The sequence below is a fragment of the Festucalex cinctus genome, chromosome 13 (assembly GCF_051991245.1).
Source record: "Festucalex cinctus isolate MCC-2025b chromosome 13, RoL_Fcin_1.0, whole genome shotgun sequence".
NCBI classification, from domain to species: domain Eukaryota; kingdom Metazoa; phylum Chordata; class Actinopteri; order Syngnathiformes; family Syngnathidae; genus Festucalex; species Festucalex cinctus.
In genome coordinates this window covers 18,617,516-18,640,817 of record NC_135423.1, presented here as the reverse complement: position 1 = coordinate 18,640,817, position 23,302 = coordinate 18,617,516, and the positions used below count along the sequence as shown (strand labels likewise).

The window sequence follows — 23,302 nt, the reverse complement described above, 5'->3', positions numbered from 1 at the left end:
CTGGGCTGTATCAACCATAACGAGACAGACAAGAGGTGAACCGAGCAAGGAGTCAAGGGCAATGTTCTTGTCTTTATGTCTGTCTTGAATGAGTTCTGTGGGTCTTTTTCCATATGCATGTGCTTGGTCTACTCGCTCGATCCGCATCATTAGCACAACATGGGTGGGATTACGGAAACCTATCAGACCACATATAGAGTTGTTGTTTTTTTAAATGCAACATTTTTGACTAGGGGTGTTAAAAAAAATCGATTCGGCGATATATCGCGATACTACATCGCGCGATTCTCGAATCGATTGAAAAAAAAATCGATTTTTTTTTTTTTTTTTTTTTTTTTTTTTAAGAGCTCAGAATTTTTCATTCGGTAGTCTTACCGATTCAACGTCTTGTCATCATTGCCTTTTTTTTTTTTTTTTTTTTTTTTTTTTTTTGTGTGTGAATCGATTTTTAAACTTCCATTTTTAATGGAAAAATATTCAACAAAACGTCTGACTTCGGGTTAGGATTCACACCTTGAGCATGGAAGAATGTTATATGAACGGAACATTAAGCCTTAATATTTTATTTTAATGCTGTTCAAACATGAAACAGATTACAACCTCTATAAGACTGAAATTTCAGATAAATAAATAATACATTTTCATATAAATCTTACACTCTACAAGCTTACTGATTAGTATTTTCTAAATTTGAATGAAAAAAAATCGCAACAATCGACTTATAAATTCGTATCGGGATTAATCGGTATCGAATCGAATCGTGACCTGTGAATCGTGATACGAATCGAATCGTCAGGTACTAGGCAATTCACACCCCTATTTTTGACTAACTTGAGGTGTATTAAATCACATCAGTCATGTCTGCATTTTGTGGTGTTCTATAACACACATTCATATATCTATTGGGTTTTTATCGTGCGAAGCCTTCAACTTCAACATGTTTCAAAAATTCACGCCAGTAGGTACTTACATTTTTCTTATTCCAAATAGTCACTGTTTTCCCAAAATTCCAAATTTGTCTACCAAAAATTTTCCTCAAAATTCTACAATTTTTGACTATTTCAAACATTCCATTCCAACTTTAAAGCTTATCTGCAAACTTTTTTTTTTAGCTAAGCAAAAAATTATTTTTTTGTTTCTCCTCTAATTTCTACAAATTTTTTTACCACTTCAAACATTCCAACTTTAAGCTGTTCATCTTATCCTTACCGCAAACTCTTTTAAAAATAAAATTAAAACCCAAAAATTATGTTTTTTTTGTTTTTATTTTCTAATTTCTACATTTTTTTTTCAGTTTTAGAACATTCATCTTATCCTACCGCATTTTTTTCCCCCAAAATCTCACATTAAAAGCCCATCCATCCATCCATCCATCCATCCATTTTCTTGACCGCTTATTCCTCACAAGGGTCGCGGGGGGTGCTGGCGCCTATCTCAGCTGGCTCTGGGCAGTAGGCGGGGGACACCCTGGACTGGTTGCCAGCCAATCGCAGCACATTAAAAGCCAAATTGTATATTTTTTTTACTCTAATTTCTACATTTTTTGACTGATACATACTGTTTCATCTTTAAACTGTTCATCTTATCCTTACCGCACTTTCTCAATTTCAAAATAAAAGCCAAAAATTAAGATTTTTGTTTTTGTTTGTTTTTCTCCGCTGTCTACATTTTTTTTTTTTTTTGACGGATTCATACCATTCCAACTTTAACCTGTTCAGCCTATCCCGACAGCTGCTTTTTTTTTTTTTTTATTAATTAAAGTAATCTCGAAAATTAAGATTTTGTTGTTGTTCTGTAATTTTGACATTTTTTGACTGGTTCAAACGGTTCCAACTTCAACATGTACGGGTCATTACAGATCATTGCATCTCATTTCATGTCATTCGATATTATTCCACAACATTCGATATCATTTCAAATCTCAAAATTCATCTCAATCTCAAATTTCACAATTCTTCATTGAGCCTCTCAGCTTTTACATGCAATTTCCCCAGAAATAACATGTTTTTTACAACAATAATGCCTGTCAATATATACGGTACTGTTTCTACATAACGATATTGAAAGAATAAAGTAAAAAAATTGTTTAACTTTTGCACTTATAGAATTAATTTCCACATAGAGGTGGATTTTGATTATATCTATTTCTACTTACTAAGTCTATAACTAACATAATACTGAGTTGAAGTAGCTCGCCTGTAATGACTTCAATTTTGGGGCCGTAGGGTCATGGTTTGAATTCCACTGCAAATAAGAAGAAATTAATTGCAACTAGTTGTAATTGTTCCTTCCTTATTTCCATCTCCCGTTTGCATAGGGTTAGATTACAACTCACATATACTGTAGTTGAATACAACACCAATTTATACAGCGAAATGAATAGTATTTCCCTCCATTTGAGTAAATTAATAAATAAATGTATTATTCTTATTATTATTATTATCAATTACCACCATAGTTGATCCAAAGGGTCTTTATTACACCGTATTACATTAACATAAATATTTTTGATTTAAAAGTGACCATTTAAAATATTTCAGGGGCAGTCTGCTAAACATTAATTTGTTATATTAATGGATCTTAATGTGAAGTCTTTATCATATTTGTACTTGTTAATTTTTGCTGTTTCCCAGCGTGGTGAAAGTTCTGCTTGAAGCTGGTGCTGACCCAAATGCTGGAGATGACTTCAACAATGTTTATGACACGTCAAGGGAGAGAGGCATCCACTCACTGGAAGGTAAAAAAAAACAAAAACATATTGAAGTGTGTCCATTTCTTATCTGTGGCTTTGATGTTACATATATATATATTACTCGCAAGTGTACAAATATCAAGTAGAATTTGCATAAAGATTATCACATATGCACGTTTTATTTCCCGTGTTTTATTCATTGTATATGTTCTCCAGTAGGTAGTGCACGTGTTATTTGTTTTCCTCCCGAGCCGCACACACAATCACACATACACAGGCAGGGTGGCACTGACACGCGCGCTTACTTCCCTCCCCAGCCTGTGTTGGGTTTCTGCAGACATATTTATATGGGATATGTATATTGCAGACATTTATATGGCTGTCAGGTTTGAGTCCACGTGGGGCCAGCACAGCGTGGGGAAGCGTTTCCCAGATGCACACTGATGGATGGGCTAGGGGGGCCTGTGCGACGCTTTATTGGGTTAGCTATGATTATCCCGCCCTGCCCCTCTCTTTCTCTTTTTTTCTATCTCTCTTGCACACACACTGCAGAGAGGAGCTGCTGTTGAGAGTGGGATGTAGGAAGAGGAAGACTGATGAAGGACAGGAGGAGGAAAGGAATGGAGAGATTGGAGGGAGGTGGGGAGCAGCAATGGATGAAGCAAAGTTAAAGATGAAGGAGAAGATGCAGTGATAGAGGGAGGGATTGATGGAGTTGGGTGGAATGATGAGAGAGAGAGAGGAAGCCGGGAAATGGATGAGACAAAGTTATTGGGATCGAGGGTGTGGGTGGGTGGGGCGGAGGAAGATGAGTGTGCAAGTGATGAAAGGAATTGATGGATGCCAAGGAGGAGAGGAAGGAGGTGGATAAAATAATGCAGGATGATTGAGTGGCAAAGATGAGTGCTCTTATGGAAACGAGAAGTAAGGAGAGAACAATATGTATCTGTTGTTAGTGAGGAGCACGGTTAAGGACCGCAAAACAGAACGAATGAATCATTGTGGCCAAGTGGCCTACAGTAAATCTGTGAAAATGAACAAATCCTCCAAAGCGAGAAATAGTAAAGTCAATTTTGGAGTTGCCGATGCCGCTGTCATTACCACGCACTGTGGAGATTTATCTGCAAGCATGAATAAATTACTTTTCAAGTTGGAGAGAGTTCTTATAGATCGAAAGACTCCAACTAAGTCTGATAGTCTTCCCTTATTTGGTATCATCTATCAGTTTGTCAGCAAACTTATCAAAGCTATTCTAGACTTCAGGGTTTGCTTGCGAAACTCTCCAATTCTCTCCAATTAATTTCCTGGCAACGTTCAACTGTCTTCCCCTTCCTGCAGTGCTGGTGTCCAGAGAGGATGAGTTCAGCAGCAGGCTCAGCAGCAGGGCTGGCTTCCGCGGCTGTTCGGCACTTCACTACGCCACACTCGCTGACGACCTGAGCACTGTCCGCACGCTCCTCGAGTTCGGTATGTTACACCTGCAACTATAAGACGAGATAGTGGAAGTAACTTTAAAGGGGACGTTAACCCCCCAAAATCTTTACAATAATATATTGTGTGCACCCACACTAGTCTTAACATGGCATTCTGATTCATATTGCGTTTGTGGAACATGAATTAAGCACCATCTCTGGGGGCGGCCATTTTGCCACTTGCTGTCGACTGAAAATTACATCACAGTTGCTCAGGTACTCAGATAAGAGTACTCAACTCTTGAGTTGTCACTGATATCAGTACCAAGTACCTATACTACTAAGACATAAAATTTCTCCGCCCAAAAAACAGTGACAAATAATTGTAAACAAAGAACTAAATATTAGCGGTAGACTGATTATCAGCTCAGATATTCAGCATTTTAATGAATATCGGCATCTGCCTCTTTGTAGAATCATACATTACATTTTCAGTTAACTGTATAAGACATTCTGCTGACCCGGAGAACTTTCTGCACCTTATGTTTTTGTTTGGAATTAAAACAAAACAAAAATATATAAATAAAAAAATACATTTCAGATTTATATATATGTATTTGTAAAATTTGGAAAGCTTCATTTACTGTAGAAAACAATAAGGAGCTACTGTATTTACTTGTTTAAGTTTGTATTATTTAGCCTTTTAATACATGCTAATGACCTTGGGAGGTCCCTGAACTTTTTGCTAGAATTTTAAAACAAAAATGTGTATTGACTAAGATAAATATTCCAATAAATTTGAGCAAGGCAAGGCAAGGCAAGTTTATTTGTATAGCACATTTCATACACAAGGCAACTCAATGTGCTTTACACGAGGAAAGACAACACATAAGCATCAAGAAACAGTAGTTAACATTCAGAGGAAAAAAATAAATAAATAAAAATAGGTTACAAAATTTACTAAAAAAAAAAAAAAAAAAAAAAACTTAATTAAAGCTGTTTAAAAGTCCCTAATCAAAGGTATAAGAAAAAAGCAAAGTTTTTAACCTGGATTTGAAAGCATTTACACTCGGGGCTGACTTCACTTCTGTTGGTAGCCTATTCCATCTATGTGCAGCATAATAGCTAAATGCAGCTTCACCATGTTTGCTTCGAACTCTGGGTTCCACTAGTTGGCCCAAGTCTGTAGATCTCAGAGCCCTGCTGGGTTTGTACTCAATAAGCATTTCTTGGATATATTCAGGACCCAAACCATTTAGTGATTTATAAACGAGTAGCAGAACTTTAAAATCGATTCTACAGCTGACAGGGAGCCAGTGTAAATCCTTAAGTACTGGAGTAATATGTTCTGATCTTTTTGTTTTGGTCAGAACTCGAGCTGCAGCGTTCTGAATGAGCTGCAATTGTCTCATGTTCTTTTGAGAGAGTCCAGTCAGAAGACCGTTACAGTAATCTAGTCTGCTGGAGATAAAAGCATGGATAAGCTTCTCTTGGTCTGCTTGAAGCATGCAGTCCTTCAGTCTGGATATGTTTTTCAGCTGGTAAAAGGCTGTTTTAGTGATAAATTTAATATGATTACTGAAGGTCAGATCTGAGTCTATTAATACACCAAGATTTCGAACTTGGTCTTTAGTTTCTAAAGACAGTGACTCAAGCTGTTTTTTAACAGCAATCCTCTTTTCTTTATTGCCGAAAACAATGAGCTCCGTTTTGTTTTCGTTCAGCTGAAGGAAATTTTGGTTCATCCAGTTGTTAACTTGCTCTAGAGAATGACACAATGCGTTAATAGAACTGCTGTCATTTGGGGACATAGATAAATACAGTTGTGTGTCATCTGCATAACTATGATAGTCAACATCGGTGTTCTGAAGCATTTGACCCAAAGGTAACATATACAGACTGAACAACAGGGGTCCAAGGACTGACCCTTGAGGGACCCCACATATCATGGCCTTTCGATCAGATTCAAAATTTCCAATGGTCACAAAGTAACTCCTTTCCTCCAAATAGGACCTGAACCATTTAAGGACTGTTCCATTTAATCCCACCCAAGTTTCCAGCCTGTCTAACAGTATATTATGATCAATCGTGTCAAATGCTGCACTGAGGTCCAACAAGACGAGCACTGATACCTTCCCTGCATCAGTGCTCAATCTTATATCATTCAGTACTTTAATCAGAGCTGTTTCTGTACTGTGATGAGGTCGGAAACCTGACTGGAATTTATCCAAAAGTCCGTTTAAGCTAAAAAAAAATTGCTGAGTTGATTAAAAACCACTTTTTCAACTATTTTAGTTACGAAGGGAAGGTTTGCGATTGGTCTATAATTTGCTAGCAGGGAGACATCCAGTGTTCTCTTTTTTAGAATGGGCTTGACAGCGGCTACTTTCAGACATTTAGGAAGTTCACCTGATTGAAGTGAGCAATTAATTATTTGTTGTAAATCGATCTGAACAGATTTCACAATGGTTTTGAAAAAGCCAGATGGAATTGTGTCAAGACAGCTCGTGGAAGGTTTCAATTGCTGAACCAAGTCTACTACAGTATTTTGATCCACTGAGTCAAATTCTGTCATGGTAATTAAATTATTCCTAGGTGATTTTAAGTGCAGCATCGTTTTGTTATTTTGCTGGTTTGTAACAATGTTTGACCTGATGGCTTGTACTTTTTCACTAAAGTAGCAGGCAAATTCATTGCATTTATCTGTTGAGAGGAGTTCTGGCGCTGTTTGATTTGGGGGATTTGTAAGTTTGTCAACCACGCCAAATAGAGTGCGTGTATTGTTGAGGTTCCTACTAATAATTTCAGAAAAGTGTTGTTGTCTAGCTATTACTAACTCTTGGTTAAAATGACAAAGACATAGCGTATCCAATATTTAAAAAATCTTAAATGTTTAATAAACATGTTTAAAACAAATCAAATAAATATTAATAAATAAATTGCAAAAGTTAAGATTTGGAGTTTGTGTTTTTGACACCAATATTTTCCCTTTTAGTAAAAATGAAAATCAGCTCAAAATATCGATTATCGACCTCCTATCAGTCTATCTCTACTAAATATCCCAATATCACACTTTTCCTCATAATTGCATTAAATTAATGGCAATTTTCTATTCTAATTTCTAGTTACTGATTGTAAAACTCCACAAGAGGGTGGCTGATACTGGTATCAGCCAACATCGTGAGTACCGATATCTTAAAGGAAGGCTGGTATCGGCACAAGTACCGATAACTGGTATCATGACTCACCCATCCCGAGTAAGAGCCAATCGCGGCTCGCCTGCTTTCTGAGTTTGGTCATGTGACGTTAGCAAGCTGAGCCACGATTGGTCGTTACCCTAAGCCCTGAGCAACTGTGATGTCATCTTCAGTCGACAGCAAGTAGCAAAATGGCCGCCCACTAAGATGGATAGAAATGGGTGGATTTTGATGCTTTTGTCAGATTACACAAACACAATATTAATCAGAATACCACGTTAAGAATAGTGGGGCTGAATAGAAAATATTATTGTTAATTTTGGGGTTAACTTCCCCTTTTCACACTGCATTTAGTTTTCTTGATGTGTACCATTTCATGTAAGTTTGCTATGACTGCCATGCTTGCTATCACTAAAGTTGATAAATTTCTTTGTCAATGAACTTTTTTTTTTTTTTTTTTGTATTTCAATTATCTATATGACATATTGTGATATTATCTGCACGTTCCAGGAAGTTGTCAGTGTGCCACCAGCGCATTTGAAATTGATCACTTGTTCATGCTGCGTCCCTTTTCACGCTCGCCACACTCGCACCTGTCGTTGACACACACATATATACATTCATAGGCCCTGGAGGCAAAATCTCCCCCCTCAGTTTCCAGGCGAGCAGCTCTTAAACAAGCCAGGCCTAGTTGAACTGTGACCTCCGCACAGAACATGCCCTTGGGGTAACACCACACTCACAGGAAGTGTGTCTTTTGTGTGTGTGGAGAAAAATGTCTTTGTGCACCGACCTGCTATTTTAGTGATTTTAAATGCGCACACATTCATGAACACTTATTCATTTGGCATTAAGATGCTGGTATTTGTGTCATTTGCCTTTTATTGACTTTAACACTTCTTTGTCAAATGACATCACGACACAATCCCTACACCATGTAGCAAATACTGTATTAATGTCTTGTTTATATTCATGATGGATGGTGCGTTCAAAGCCGCCTGTCCCATCTCACCCCTGCCCCTGTGAGCACACTTAAACAAATCAGCCTGTGTAACTCGATCAGATGCATTCCCGTAGATGCATTTTTGAATTTAAAAAAAAAGGTAAGAACTTTAACAAAGCCAAGACATTTGTTTCGGACGACAATTGGATTAAGGCTGAGTTTTACGGTTTTCAGTTGGATCCATCGTTGCTTCCTTGGCGCCACTATCATAACCAATAACTATCTGAACAATGTGGTGGCCACAAATGCCAAACTGTCAAACATTTGTTTGACAAAAAAACATGTCCATGAACATTAGAGCTCGTGTCCCCCAAAATCCCTGTTCCCTCAGAAATACGAGTAAAGTGCTTTACTCGGACCATTTGAAAACTAAGAAGATTGTTCGAATGTGTTTTTCGGCTCTTCAGAGTGCCCGGGGAGAATTAAAAAAAAAATAAAAATAAAAAATGAAAAATAAAAAGAGTACTGGAGCCCACTTGTCAGGCAGGACAACGAAAGTAAAAAGTTGAATTACAACGAGCTACTGATTAGGCAGCGTCCAGAAATTATTGTGAGTGGAGCAGCACACAAACGCAACGAAACATCCACTTAGTTCTTTCTTTCTTTCTTTCTTTCTTTCTTTCTTTCTTTCTGGAAGCTCTTCACAGCACACAAAGCGATTGGTATGTATCGCACGTCAATTGACACGCAACAGAAAAAATGCGACCCAGTATTGTGTTTTGAGATTCCTCATACAATATATTGTGCTGTGTTATTTTTTGTCATGGAAAAAGTGGATGGCCACAAAGAGGAAATGTATAGGAGAAGGAGAGAGTGGATATTTTGATGATTGTAAAACACAATAAATATGTACAGTCTCTTCAAAAAATATTGGAACAGTAAAATTAATTCCTTTAGTTCATTGTATACTAAAGACATTTACGTTTCAAAACAAAAAATAAATGAGACTGAAGTTTAGAATTTGGCCTTTTCATGGGACTGTATTTACATCTAGATATGAAACAACTCAGGACAGCGCCCCCTTTGTTTGACCTCACACACTTTTCCAGTGAGCACAAGTATTGGAGCAGACATTATTAAATTAACTAAAATGAATAACATTTAATATTTGGTGGCATAACCCTTACTTGAAATAACTGCATCAAGCCTGCGACTTCACCACATTCTTGCATTCCAATGTTTTTCCAGCTCTTTTCTGCAGCCCCTTTCAGTTCTTGTTTGTTTCTGGGGTTTCTCCCTTGAGTCTCCTGAGTGCATGCTCTCTTGCGTTCAGGTCTGATGATTGACTTGGCCAGTCTAAGACCTTCCACTCATTGTCTTGTTGCATGATGAAGCGTCTCCCAATTAGTTTACATGCATTCATTCTGCAGCTACCATCAATATGTTGGCCGGCCCGCTCACTATCCCCTAAAAAAAATAGCGGGAGTGCCACTGTAATACCGTATCGGTACGGCTTGGTGACACCGTGGCAGCTGCTAAACGTAAAACCAGGAAATGATTTTTGTGTGTGTCCGTGTGAAAGCACAATGTGCACTTTTGATTCACCGTTTTTAAAGTGAATTTCATTGTTTTTCTTTCAGCGCCGTCGCACAAAAAAACAAAAAAAAACTTGTGAAGACACAGCTTTAGGACATTTTGATGTGTGTGCCATGTATGTACACTTTGTGTGTATCCCATACCTTGTTATTTCCCCTGTGTTAGTGTGAGTCCATCCCACCACAGTAGCCTTGGGTTTGCTCTTTTGGCCTCAGTCGGCCCCGCACTCATCTCTCCATCCATCACAGTCGCGTGGCTTCACCCTCGGGTCTTTCCGCACAGCACAAGTCCTTCTCCCTACCTGCTCAGGCGCTTAGGTTTTTCCCCAGGCGCCACATCAGGCCCGCGGCCAGGGGACACTTCGTTGTGGACGTCTCTGTAGGAGGTGCGAGCTAGCTAGGCCAGAACGGGCACACGTGCTCGGAGAGACGCACACACATGCACGCACAAAGACCAGCAGGGGCTCTCTCCTGCCAGCTGCTGTGAAAGAGAAGGCGGAGGATAGAGGAAAGGGGAGGGAACCCCTAATAGGCATAACTAAAGCACTCCTAATGAAGGGATCCTGTGTATGCGAGTGTGTGTGCGTGTTTGGGTGTTCAGCTGGAGTGTAGTTGTGTGTCGTTAGTGTTGATCCAGTTATAAAGTGCTATGGCCCAGAGGGTTGGCCTGATATTAAAGCCCTAAATGATGCTATTTATTATCTTGTGTGTGTGCGTCTTGGTGTGCCTGCGCACCCACCTTATTGCTTCCCTCCCTCATGTTTTTCGTGGGGTGTGCCGGTATATTATTGTTAGAATCAATAGCCTCATGAGCAGGTCACAATTTTTAGGGCTTTATCGATGTCATTATTAGTCTCTGTGGTTGCCGCTCAGACAAACAGGAACGCGTTGCAGTTGTATTGATCGCACACGCTGAGGATGTTTGAGTGTTGCTTACTCATCTGATTTCGACTGATGCCCCATGTGCATTTGTGTATTATCAAGTGATTACAAAGTTCTGATGCAGATATTTATTTTTGTCGTGAAATTATAATAATGGTCTTTCAAAACATGTTTTAAATAATAATGTTCTTACAATGCATTTAAAAAGCTGCAGTAGTTAAGCTTTTCAGAATCTACTTAATATTTTTAAATTGGTAACTTTTTTTGTATTTAAGACTTTCTCACATGTTTCTTTCAACATAGCAGGAGGCTTTGACACATTCATTTGTGAATTAATTTAATATTTTTTAATAATAAGACAATAATGTCCCTCAGTAGAAAGCAGACCTGCAAAGGCCAAATTGTTCATTAAGGTGTAAATAAATTATGTCCATATCCATCTGTTTGCAGTTATTTGCAGGTCCTGGGATGATGACCAGACAGGTTGGAGCATTTGAGAGGCGGGGCAATTCCACTGATTCTATAGTTCGGGATGTTTGGTACCACTTTTATTTTTCAGACCAGTATGAGTACCCAACTCTTGAGTAGTGTCCAATGCCACTAGTACTTTTGATACATGCAAAAACAACAACAGCAAATTGACAGGTCAAGTAAAAGTTTATGGTTTAATTTAAAATTCGAATTTAATTAATTAATTCAATCTATTAAATAATTAATTCAATACATTTGTTAAATAATTTTTTATTTCAAGGTTTAATTTAATATAAGGTAAAAAAAAAAACACAAAAAAACAAGGAAAGACCTATATACAGTATCACATTTTTTCTTAAAATTGTATGAAAATAATGACTTTCTATTTTTCTAATTTCTAATATCCAATTCCTGATCATAAAATGACCGAAAGAGGGCTGCCTATATTGTATCGTCCACCGTCGCGAGCACCGATACCTTGAAATACGGCCGGGTATCGGCCCGATATTGGTATGATACGATACCTGCTATCCTTACTCACATATTCCTATCTATAGTAAAGTGAGATCATCACAATTATATGGCACCTTGCTTGGCCATCTCACGGAAGTTTGCAACACACTGCGTGGCGGCATAAAAGGTCCTTGTGAAAGATGGACGGCGACGACGCAAAAATGGTTCCGGGCGGAGCGTCGACTTCAATTTTTCTAGTCAACCTATTTTTAAAGTCAACCTAAACGACTTGGTTGACTTTTTTTTTTTTCCCCAGCCCTAAATTCTGCAAACAATTTACTGTTTTTTTTTTGTTTTTTTTTGTTTTTTTAATTTGTTTTTCCATGACTAAATGAACAAAAACACCAAAGCTAGCAACACTTTTGCACATTGTGTATTGAAATGAATAGGGTTGTTCTGATACCGATACTGGTATCGGCAGAGGTGCCGATACTGCATTAAAACAGTGGTATCGGTATCGGTGACTACTCACAAGTAACATGCCGATACCATTAATTCCAACGCTAATATAGGATTTTGGATGTGGCATCTTATTTCTTGCTCGTGCACGACATTCACTGATATGTGACATGTTCACTGCATGCCGATCTAAGATATCCTATTGGCCCTTGAATGCTCTGAACCAATGGCAGGACAGCTTTTTCATGTTGAGGAAAAAAAAAAAAACTTAAGTATCGGTATGGTATCGATATCGGCCGATACTGCAAAGCTGGGTATCGGTATCGGGAGCTAAAAAACTGTATCGGAACAACACTAGAAATGAATGGAAAATATATTGAGGAGCACGTGCCCGAATGGAGAATGGTCAGACCAGAAGGCACCGCTAACCATTCTCATCGACTCTGGCGCACTCCTCACATGCTGTGTCATCACGTTCGGCTGCCTCTGACACTCCCGTTTCTCTCCACTTCCATCAAGCTGTTTTAACCGGACTCTTCCTCCGCATGACCTTTGCTCTTTGTGTGAGGGTGGACCCCCGACCTGCAACAACCCGCAGTTGTTAAAATTGTGTGCGGATGTAGGGGACACTGTGTGTCATCGGCACGTGTTGCAGATATGAACCCCCCCCCCCCCCCCCCCCCCCCCCCCCGTTGGGTCATTGCATGGCCCTCCTGCTTCACTGCAGTGACCCCTGAACCTATATGACCCCTGAGATGACTTTTTCATCGATGTTCTGAAACTGCTGCTAAGGTGGCGGCTGAAAGTGGACGGATATGTTTAAATGCCACTAAAATTGACAACTTTTTCCATATGTACTCACATCCAGGTGCAAACCCTCTACAGGCCAATGGTTTGGGACACACTGCACGGGCCTATGCCAAAGAAGGAGAAGTCGGCACACTTCTGCAAGAATGGGAGGGCAAGGTAAGACATGCTCACATTCGCACAAACACACATGCACACTGTTTCGCGCAGCTGGGCAGAATGCGCAGGCAATTAGAACAACGCCTCTTTGAATATGTACAAATGTCTGTTTCCTGGTCGGTTCATCTGTTTCATTGACATACATCACATTGTCCATTACACAAACACTGACGCACACAAACGCTCATCAGGAGGTCCCTGCATGAGTGACAGCTGCTGTGGAGAACCAGAGATGCGAAAGCTGGTAAAGGTTAACTGGGGTTAAAACCTGTTCAAGAGTTAAAATGCGATAAAGCAGTATAAAACATGCTATACATTGTCGCTGTTCTACAGAAACCTCTGATGTCCAGTTTGGTCAATTTGATATTTTTTTTACAAGTCTATACTATTGGTCAGTGGCCACATGGGTCTGTTACTTTTATGAATTATTGAGCAATCTAAAGTGTTGAAAATGTCTTTCTTTGCTCAGCAAACATGCACTATGCTTTGCGCAAAAATTTGGAGGTTATAAAAGTCATATAATGAGCTACTTTTTGCAATAGCGTAAGACTATATTGGCTAACAGGCAAGGCACGCTCAGTTACCACCAAACTTACTCTTATTTTGTATTCATAACCTAGAAGTGATTTTTATAATTACCTCAGTATAGATTTGTGATAGAATATTGCATGTTTCAGTTTATGTACAAATTTGGGTTTTGTTGCCATATTAGGAATGGAAATTGTGTAAAGTTTTTTTTTTCCAATTTTGTTTATATCCTTGATGTGAGGTTTCATTTTTGAAAGGTCCATTATGGAATTCTACCACATTTTTGTAAATATCTATCTAAAGCCTGTTCTACACTGGATGATTTTGGTTGGCTCAAACAAAAGATGCATAATATGGGAACATCTGTATCAGTCTCACATTGGGCAAGAAGCAGAGATGAAAAGATGAAAGATTGTGTGACCAAAAACATGCTGTGATAGACATCAAGCAATGTCAGATATTGAGAGAAATCGTCTCTATAGCCACTGTCATCAGCAGCAAGGAATGAAGGAGAAACTGAGGTGTAAAATTATGTATAAGGGGCTTAGTTGTGAGCTTTGGTCATGTTAGCTGGATAAAACTAACACGATAGCTGTATGTAAACATGTGTGAATGTCAATATGCATCTCACAAACACGACCATACTTTCCACAGAATAGAGGATGAACTGTCACTGTGCAGTCTGGAAAGCAACACACATGTACTTGAAAGTGAATACCGAAATGTTGAAATAAGCAAACTGCATCCGTTGTTCAATCTAGTTTCAGGAGGCGCAGGCTCGACGGGAGGCAGAAGAGAGGAGGCGGTTCCCCCTGGAGAGGAGGTTGAAGGAGCACATCATCGGACAGGAAGGGGCCATCAATACTGTGGCTTCGGGTAACTAGGCCGGCGTGTGTGTGCAAGTCTCAAACGCAAAGCTGGTTCTTCATATAGAGTAGCGCAGCTGTGTGGTATTGCTAAAAAGTGTATCACGATATGAGTACTGCATTCAATATCGGTAATTATGGATTGATTGATTTATTTATTGTGATAAAAAAAATAAATAAATAAGGGCCCAGAGAAAAAAGGGTGAATTTAGGAAATTTTAACATGCAGTATAATATTGTACATTTAATAAGTATTCACTGTGAAAAAAGTCAAACTGCTTTATAGGGATGTAACGATAACAGCGATATCGTGATATTGCGATATTAAAACTGCCACAATTTATCGTCGTCGTCATGTCACAATATTAAAAGTAGCACATCTGTTTAAAAAAAAAAAAAAAAAAGTGAGGTTGATTTTTTTTTTTTTTTTTTTTTCCTTTTCAGTGCAGTTTAATTTTCATATGGCATGTTTTGGCCCTTCTATGTTTAAAATCCATGCAAATGGTCAGATGAAGGGGAACGTAATGTGCTTGTGAAGCGAGTCAATATGTGGAGGAACACAATGTGTGCTTGCATTAGAAAGTAAGTGCCTCAATATTAAGTGTTTTTAGGTTATGTGCATTGCTGTAATGTACAAAATCACAATATTGTGTTGTTGTTGTTGTTGGTTTTTTTTTAGTATGATATAATTTTTTCTGACAATATTGTGAGCTTTTTTAGATATCGACAACCTCCCCACAATATTGTGATAATTATCATATCGTGACCTTCATATTGTGATAATATTGGATATCGTTACATCCCTACTACTTTATGGGGCTGGGCAGTATGGCTGAAAAATGTATGCACAATATAATCTTGAATTTGAGTTATGCAGCAAAATCCAGAAGTTTTTATCCATCTCAGGGGGCGGCCATTTTGACACTTGCTCTCGAGTGAAAATGATATCACAGTTGCACAGGTCTCAGGTAACAACCAATCACAGCTTCGCTTCAGAAAACAGGTGAACTTTGATTGGTCATTGCCTGAGCCCTGAGCAACTGTGATGTCATCTTCAGTTGACAGCAAGTGGCAAAATGGCTGCCCCTGAGATGGACAAAAACGTGTTTTTTGCTGCATAACTCAGATTCCACAAATGTAATATTAATCAGAATGTCATTTTTAGACTAGTGAGGTTACATATAGCATACATTATTGTCAAGAAATGTTTAAGATTGTCTTCCACTTTAAGAGACATTTAGGTTTGGCGTGCATGCATGTCCTCTTACGTGCTTGTAATTGTGGCTAACGCTACAACACGTACAATGGAGGTTTACCTTTTGTTTTGTTTTTTTATTGAACATTTTATCAAACATGGATGGATGGACATTTTGTATTGATATTGATCAGGTGTCTATTGCGATAATTAATTGTAAATTACCCCCCCAAACCTAACAGTGAGCATTACATGTTGCTTTAACACTTGACAAACACTTGCTCAGGCCACTGTTTATTTTCTTTGTTTTGCTCCCTCTTTTCTTCCCTTGCTTGGCTGTCCTCAAGCAGGAGGCGGGTTCAGACAGACCGGTGGACGCAGTAATTGGTTAATTGTGATGAATGTGCTGTCTGTCAGACGTAGTACACAGGTGCTGTGTGTGTGTGTGTGTGTGTGTGTGTGCGCGCGAGACAGCTGAAGGAGGCCAGGCTCGGAGCCGCCAGTTAACGCGATTACTGAGAGAGGAGACATACTACAGACTCCCCCATCCTCCCCCATTTGGCTTTCTCTCCTCAATCCTCCATCTCCATCACACCCACTCTCTCTCCATCCTCCTCCTTCCTTTTTCAATGGCCTTCATGGTACCTACAGATTCTTTACATCATTGTTACTAGACACTGCAGCCTCACAGGTAGACAGAAAGCAAAGTACGCGCTACGGACAAAAGTATTCGGACACCTATCATCAATATTTACTAGGGGTGTTAAAATTAGTGTGTTAATTTAAAGTTCCTTTAATGCCACAAAAGTTTTTAACGCGCGGTTAGTGACTACCCCTTACTTGGAAAGCCTTTACTTGGGGAATTCCAGTCACAACGCAGCAGGCGCGTGTTCATGTCAAAATTTAGCAGCAATAAATTTAATAATAATACATGTCTTTAGACCGGGGTCAAGTTGTATTTTACAATTTTCAAAATGTGCAGAATTTCACAAGTTACTTCATGTTGAAGATTAGATAGCTCTTAATATGAAAAGTAAAATGCACTGAGCTGTCATCATCTTGCAAATGTAATGATGCCATCTAGTGGCAGAAAAATTACTTCGACACAAATCAATATCACACTCGTTTTTTTACAGTACAGTTCAATTTTAACTAAATGTTATGAATGATTATGATAATACTGAATCAATGACTAAAAGATGCAGCCATATTTGTATTAGTTTAAAGGGATACTTGACTAATTGAACAATTTTTGAGCAGTGAAAAGTTACTATTTTGTCCAGAATTAATTTGGTAACTTCATTATTTTTCATATACAATTAATACCTTTTAAGAAGTAATTTTTCTACTTGCTGTCAACTGATGATGACATCACCTGTGCTGAGGAAGTAGGTAACGGCCAATCATGGCTCACCTGGTTTGGTCAGTAAACTGAGCCATGATTGGTCGTTACCTACTTCCTACCTACTTCCTCAGCAAAGGTGATGTCGTTATCAGTCGACAGCAAGTAGACAAATTACTTTTTAAAGGTATTAATCGTACATGATAAATAATGAAGTTACCACATTAATTATAGACAAAATATTAACTTTTTACTGCTGAAAATGTCTCAATGAGTCAAGTATTCCTGTAACATTTTTCCACACTGTCAAGAGTATGAAAAAAATTATTGTACATTTTTATCACAGATATAAAATTTGCGATTAAATATTGCAATTAATTATGATTTTAAAATGTAATTGCCAAATACCCTAATATTTGCTTTTGGGAAAACATGCTACAAGATATTGGACGTTGATGTTAGCTGAGAGGGCCTGGGTCACAATCTCTTCTAGTTGTAACCCATGAGCTCCGTTTGCAGTCAAGTTCTTCCAAGGATGCTTTTATGGACCACGGGAACATTGACAGTGGAGGCGGTGATTAGTGCAAAGAGGAAGGAGGATGAGTTAGAGCACAATAACACAGCAGACAGTAAAGAACTGATATTACACCAGGCATCCAGAGAGGCCTGGTATTGATCCGTGTGGGTGCGCGCGTCTCTGTCTTTCTATGAAGTGAGGCTATGTGTTATTTTTATTATGTTGCAACTGTTTCGGTTTAGATTTTGCAAGCTAATCAACTATCTCCCAAAGGTGGAACCCGAAAACTATAAACTTTAATGAGTTTGTAGGAGGAAAAAGCTACAGTAACTGTTTTAATCAACCGGAGAACAAAATTGGTCTTTAGCGTTAGGCTTGCGTCAAAGAAATGTTGAAAGAAATGTTAATGGTGCTAATGCTAACTAATGCTAAAATCAGCATGACCTCAAGTGCGTAAAAAAATAAATAAATGACACAGACCAGATCATATGTAGTCACAGGTTTTGCTTTGTGCAGCTAGAGTGAATCATGGCTCTTTGGGAAGGTGATAAATGGTCACTGTTATCATGGCAAATTGTCCTGAAAGCCATACAAGACGTGGCCACATTGATAAGGGAACATTTTATTGATCCCAGAGATGTATTAAAGTCACCAAGACACGCACACACACACCCACGCTCACACAGAGACGGAGAGAGAATGAAAGTCAAGCAGATCATCCATCAGCACGAGCATATTATATATTATACTTTTAAAATATCCTTACCAAAGCTGAGCCTAGTTTAGAACCATTCAACAAGATTGATTACGGTGTTTTTTTGTTATTATTAAAAAGGCAAACTATTGCTCTCAATATGATGCAGTGCAGTTGTACACCACTGCACTCTCAAATCACAATTATCAGCATTTTTTTTATACATCTGACAGTGTCCGTCAACATAAATAAACTATAAATAAATAAATAAACAAATAGCAGCAATTAGGCTTTATGCAGTAAGATATTAAATGGTCAATGAATCGATTTCACAGAGTGTAACGTTGTTGAAATGAAACTATAGATATTCTCTCACTCCTCTTTTCTTTTGTCAAACAATTTAACCCGTAATGTGAGGTGTAGTGTCAGCATTGTCACATTTTTTGTTTCACGTATGAACAATTGACATTTATTGACTTCCACCTTTCCTCTTCACTTTTGGAATTTTTTTTGGGGGGGTAATTTTTCAGACTTTTTTTCCTTTTTTATTTTAGTTTCAGACTAGTCGGCCTTTCTGACATTTTTTGGCAATTTTATGTCCATATTATGCTCATTTTGTGCCTCTTACATTTATTTTCTGCCTTTTTTGCTTTTTTGTGGACATTTTAGGGTAATTTTCAGGATTTCGTCTTTCGTTTTTGGACATTTCATGGTTACTTTTTAAACGTTTTCTTTCCTGCCTTTTCTTCAATCAATTCTCTGAATTTTTTGGCAATTCTGTGTACATTTTAAGATAATTTTCTGTATTTTGTCTTTTATTTTGGGACATGTTATGGTTACATTTTGAACATTTTCTTTTCTACCTTTTTTATTCCGTTAATTTTTGGCAATTTCATGGAATTTTTTTACAGGGAGCCACAGCAGAGAGACAAAAGGGCCACAAGTGGCTCCAGAGCCGCAGATTGCAGACCCCTTCTCTATACTGTAGATAGTGATGCATCGATAATCATTTCTACTCTGTCTGACAAAGGAAACTTTGGTGAAGGGCCTAATACTTCCTATTACACAGCAGGCCTGCAGCAACACACGCACACAAAGTACAAATACACAAACACACAGGAAGGAGGTTAAATTGATCCAGGTTTAGCTCTCAGGGCTAAGAGTTATTGAAGAGAATCATCCCGCGATAATCATGTTAGAGCCGACCAGACCTGCCCAATACACACGTCTGCGTGTGCGTGTATGTGTGAGTGAGAGAGCTCATTTGTTCTGTGCCTCCTTCCTTTCTGTGTTCCTGTCAGGCTCCTCTGAGAAATGTCAACGTGTCCTTCTGTCAAAGTCGCTCTCAATCAGCTAAAACGCACACAGAAGGTTACGCTGTCATTCACGCAGCCATTGATAACGCAGACGGAACTTGTCACGTTTCATCTCTGACACGCTCGTTTGTTTCTCAGCCTCGTTCTCTGTCTGCTTATCTCCATCAGCCCTCTTTATCTCTCCGTTTCCCCTCCTTCCTCCCATTATCTGTCTTCCTCCCCGCATCTCTCCATCTTTGCCTCCATCATCATCATCTTTCCACCTCTGCCAAGTATCACTTCTTGACAATGAGCAGCTATTCTTGGCTGGACTACTTTAACACTTGTGCAGGAAGTAAGCGGCGCTAGTTCTTATTCGCTGCAGCAGCTCAAATAATTGAGCAGGAAGTGTTTCATAATGTAATTCTAGTCAAGTGTATGGGTAGGTTGCCTCTCCATCTCTGCATGGAAGAGATACCGCGCAGTACACTCGACTCTCAATGAAAGGCTCCATTGGGTGTGGTTATAAAGCCAACCCTTGTGTAAGACTCGAGAGCAGGCATGAGCACAGGCTACAAGCAGTTCACACTTTGTCAGTTTGAGCTATGAGTCGGTTGGTTATACCAAATCGCAAAGTGGGTATAATCACGCAGTGTTTGATTTGAATGAAATTTGGCGCACTTGTTGATAGTGATGGCACAACACTAAATCTCAAATTATTGTTCAATCGGAGCTGGGGTTCTGGATCCATGGCCCACCAAATTTTGACATTTTTGTCAAAAAGGGGCGTGGCCACCTTCCTTTAAACTTTTATATCTAAGCAACTGCAGGGTCAACCTTAAAAAAAATGGTAATATTTTCATTTCATTTAGAATATTTGTGCATATTTTAGTAACTTGACTTTTTGACCTATAATTTGACCTTGAAATTGACCTTGTGGATCACATTAAATGCAATCTCTCACATGTAAATACATGTGAAAATAATTTTAAGAACTGCATGTAAAAGGTTCAGGGATGTAAAAAAAAAAAAAAAAAAAATAGCTTAGTTGCAATAGGGAGTCAAAGTGTACATGGATATCATGAACTACTTATTACTGCTAAATAATCTATCTATGACTTGTATATATTTGAGAACATATGAGAGATTACGTTAAAACAAAAATGTTAGAATGTCATGATCCACAAGGTCAATTTCAAGGTCAAATTACAGGCCAAAAGGCCAAATAAGTTATTAACTCATTCACTGGCAGCCATTTTCACTGAAGCAACCCCCTTCGCTCCCAGATGTTTGACTGGATTTTGACTGATTTCGCAAGGCCCACAGAATATTGTGTTATATTGCTATAAAAACATGGAACCTACCAAAAAGATTAGTCTCTTCTTTCATCAGGAAAAAAAATGTATATTTCTATGTGTTTCCGTTTTGCAGCAATTAGCATTAGAATGTAGCTAAGTTTCATCATTATTCACAAATCTGCTTAGAATTGTGGGGAAACATCTTGTCTTCATCGTGGCCCTGGTTGATCTCTTATACTCTGCTGCCACCTGTTGGCCGTTTTTTGGAATTACAATTTTTTTCACCCATTCTCTGCAGTTGAGAGGCTGCATAAAAGCCTTCTGTATGCACTAGCATAAAAAATAAAAATAAAAAAAAACCTGTATAAATATGTCTTTGGTACACTTAAAATACATTTAAAATAGAACATATTTATACGTTTTGGGGAGCAAAATATCCACCAATGTTCTAAATGATTTGCAATCCTTGTTGATTTCATTTTCCAACAATACCCGACTTTTGACGATTGACCCTGTAATCATAGGTGTCAAACTCCGGTCCTCGAAAGCCGCCGTCCTGCATGTTTTGGATGCTTCCCTTCTCCAACACAGCTGATACATGATCAGCTCATCAGCAATATCTGCATAAGCCTGATAACGATCCTGTTGATTGGAATCAGCTTGTGTTGGAAGAGGGAAACCTCCAAAACCTGCGGGAGTTTGACACGTATGCTTGTAGTTTCTGAGAGGTAAGGGTTCAAAGGAAGGTGGCCACACAGTGCCAGTCTTGTCTTGAGCTACTGCTCACCCCCGCCTCACTCTACTGCTGGGTATCAACACAGTATATGACTTTACCTTACCAAAACAGCCACAGTGAGCTGTTTTGATTACTGAATCAGAATTTCACTTTGGGGGAAAAAAGTGTATAACATGCACACATTTTGCCCTAAAAGTGACACTGAAATGTTTGATGGTGGTCTGAAATTTACAATTGAATCTAAAATTTATCAAGCCCCTCACATCACAATCCAGCCTCTCGATATCTGCACATGCACATGTGCTGCATATAAAATTAATCGTCACTTTCTCATGGGATTACCGCAGGGGTGTCCAAACTACGGCCCGGGGGCCATTTGCGTCCCACTGTCCATTTTTTAGTGGGCCGCGCCAAATGCTAAAAATGGCATTTGACTCAGTTCAAATAAAATAAAAACAAAAATGTTTGGAGATGGTCAAAGTAAGAAGGGAAAGTGTCGAAAAACAGGTGCTATTAAAGGTTATTTTAGTTCACTAAAACTAACGAAAAAACAAAAATTCAAAAAAACAATTTCGGTAACGAAATAAACTAAAAACGAAGATGCTTTTTTAAAAAAAGAAAACTAACTGAAACTACATGTTATGTTTTTTACAAAACTAACTAAAATAAAACTAACTATAATTATAGCAAAAATGTCCTTCGTTTTAGTCTTTGGTAATTAATTTAATGCATGAGCCTTTGGGGATGATTTTAATTGTGATTTTTAGTAGATTTATTTTTATATAAACCGAAATAATGACGTCGCGCCCATGGTGTTTTTTAAATATTGTGCACAAGTAATACACATAAAAAAAACCTAAAAGTAACACTGAAACTAACTAAACTAAAACTAAGCATTTATTAAAGAACTAAAACTAATAAAAAACTAACAGAACTGCCCTGAAAACTAATTAAAACTAACTAAATAAAAAAAAATTAAAAAAACTCAAACAAAATAAAAACTAAAATGAAAAATTCCAAAACTATAATAACCCGACTGCCATATTACAAATAAATTGGTTTATATACTGCAGCATTTTTCTAAATATGCAAAAGCACAAATGAATTATTTGTACAATTTTTAGGACTAAACACATTTCTCTTCATAACATTATGTGGCCCTTGCGTCCTTCTGCTTTTCTGTATGTGGCCCTCAAGTGAAAAAGTTTGGACACCCCTGGATTACCGGCTTTGACTGACATAGCAACATTAAAAATGATTGGTGCATAGTGTGACGTCTTCATTGGTCGTACACTGGTGCCCGATGTGAAACACAAAAAAAAATTGGATATGAGCAAGAAAAATCCGATTTGGTCATCAAGACCTGCACGTAGCCTAAATCCGAGAGTTGGAATCGGCCGCAGATTCACTCTCGACTTGGCTGCCACGCAGCTCATCATACTGCCTTTGTGTACGTGCGAGTGCGGTTGCTGGGGCGATGGCAGGGTTGGGTAGGCACTCCTCTTTAAGCGAGCGTGTGTGTGTGAGGCTGCGATCCATGCTAAACTGATTTTGCCATGGCCGCGCCAGGGAGGCTAACGCAATTACTGCTGGCTAATGGCCCCACTGACTGCGTGGGGGAAGGAGAGGCATTGTGGGTAGCTTTCTGGAGGTCTCACTCGGATTTCTCGTCTTCTCTCTCCCCCCCGGTTTTGTAGCCAAATGCGTGTGACCCGCCCTAGCACCCCTTTATCAAAGTTTCTGGGATACCAGCCGCCTTCG

General features: G+C 38.6%; 1 protein-coding gene across 1 annotated transcript in view; it reads left to right on the top strand.

Annotated features, from left to right (window-relative positions):
* Positions 1–23,302, top strand: part of clpb (ClpB family mitochondrial disaggregase) — a 53,514-nt gene that overhangs the window by 21,883 nt on the left and 8,329 nt on the right. Inside the window, exons 4-7 of the mRNA XM_077541431.1 lie at positions 2,634–2,737; positions 4,031–4,159; positions 12,973–13,070; positions 14,360–14,474. Of these exons, the coding sequence (XP_077397557.1) occupies positions 2,634–2,737; positions 4,031–4,159; positions 12,973–13,070; positions 14,360–14,474 (446 nt within the window). The remainder of the gene's footprint in view (positions 1–2,633; positions 2,738–4,030; positions 4,160–12,972; positions 13,071–14,359; positions 14,475–23,302) is intronic.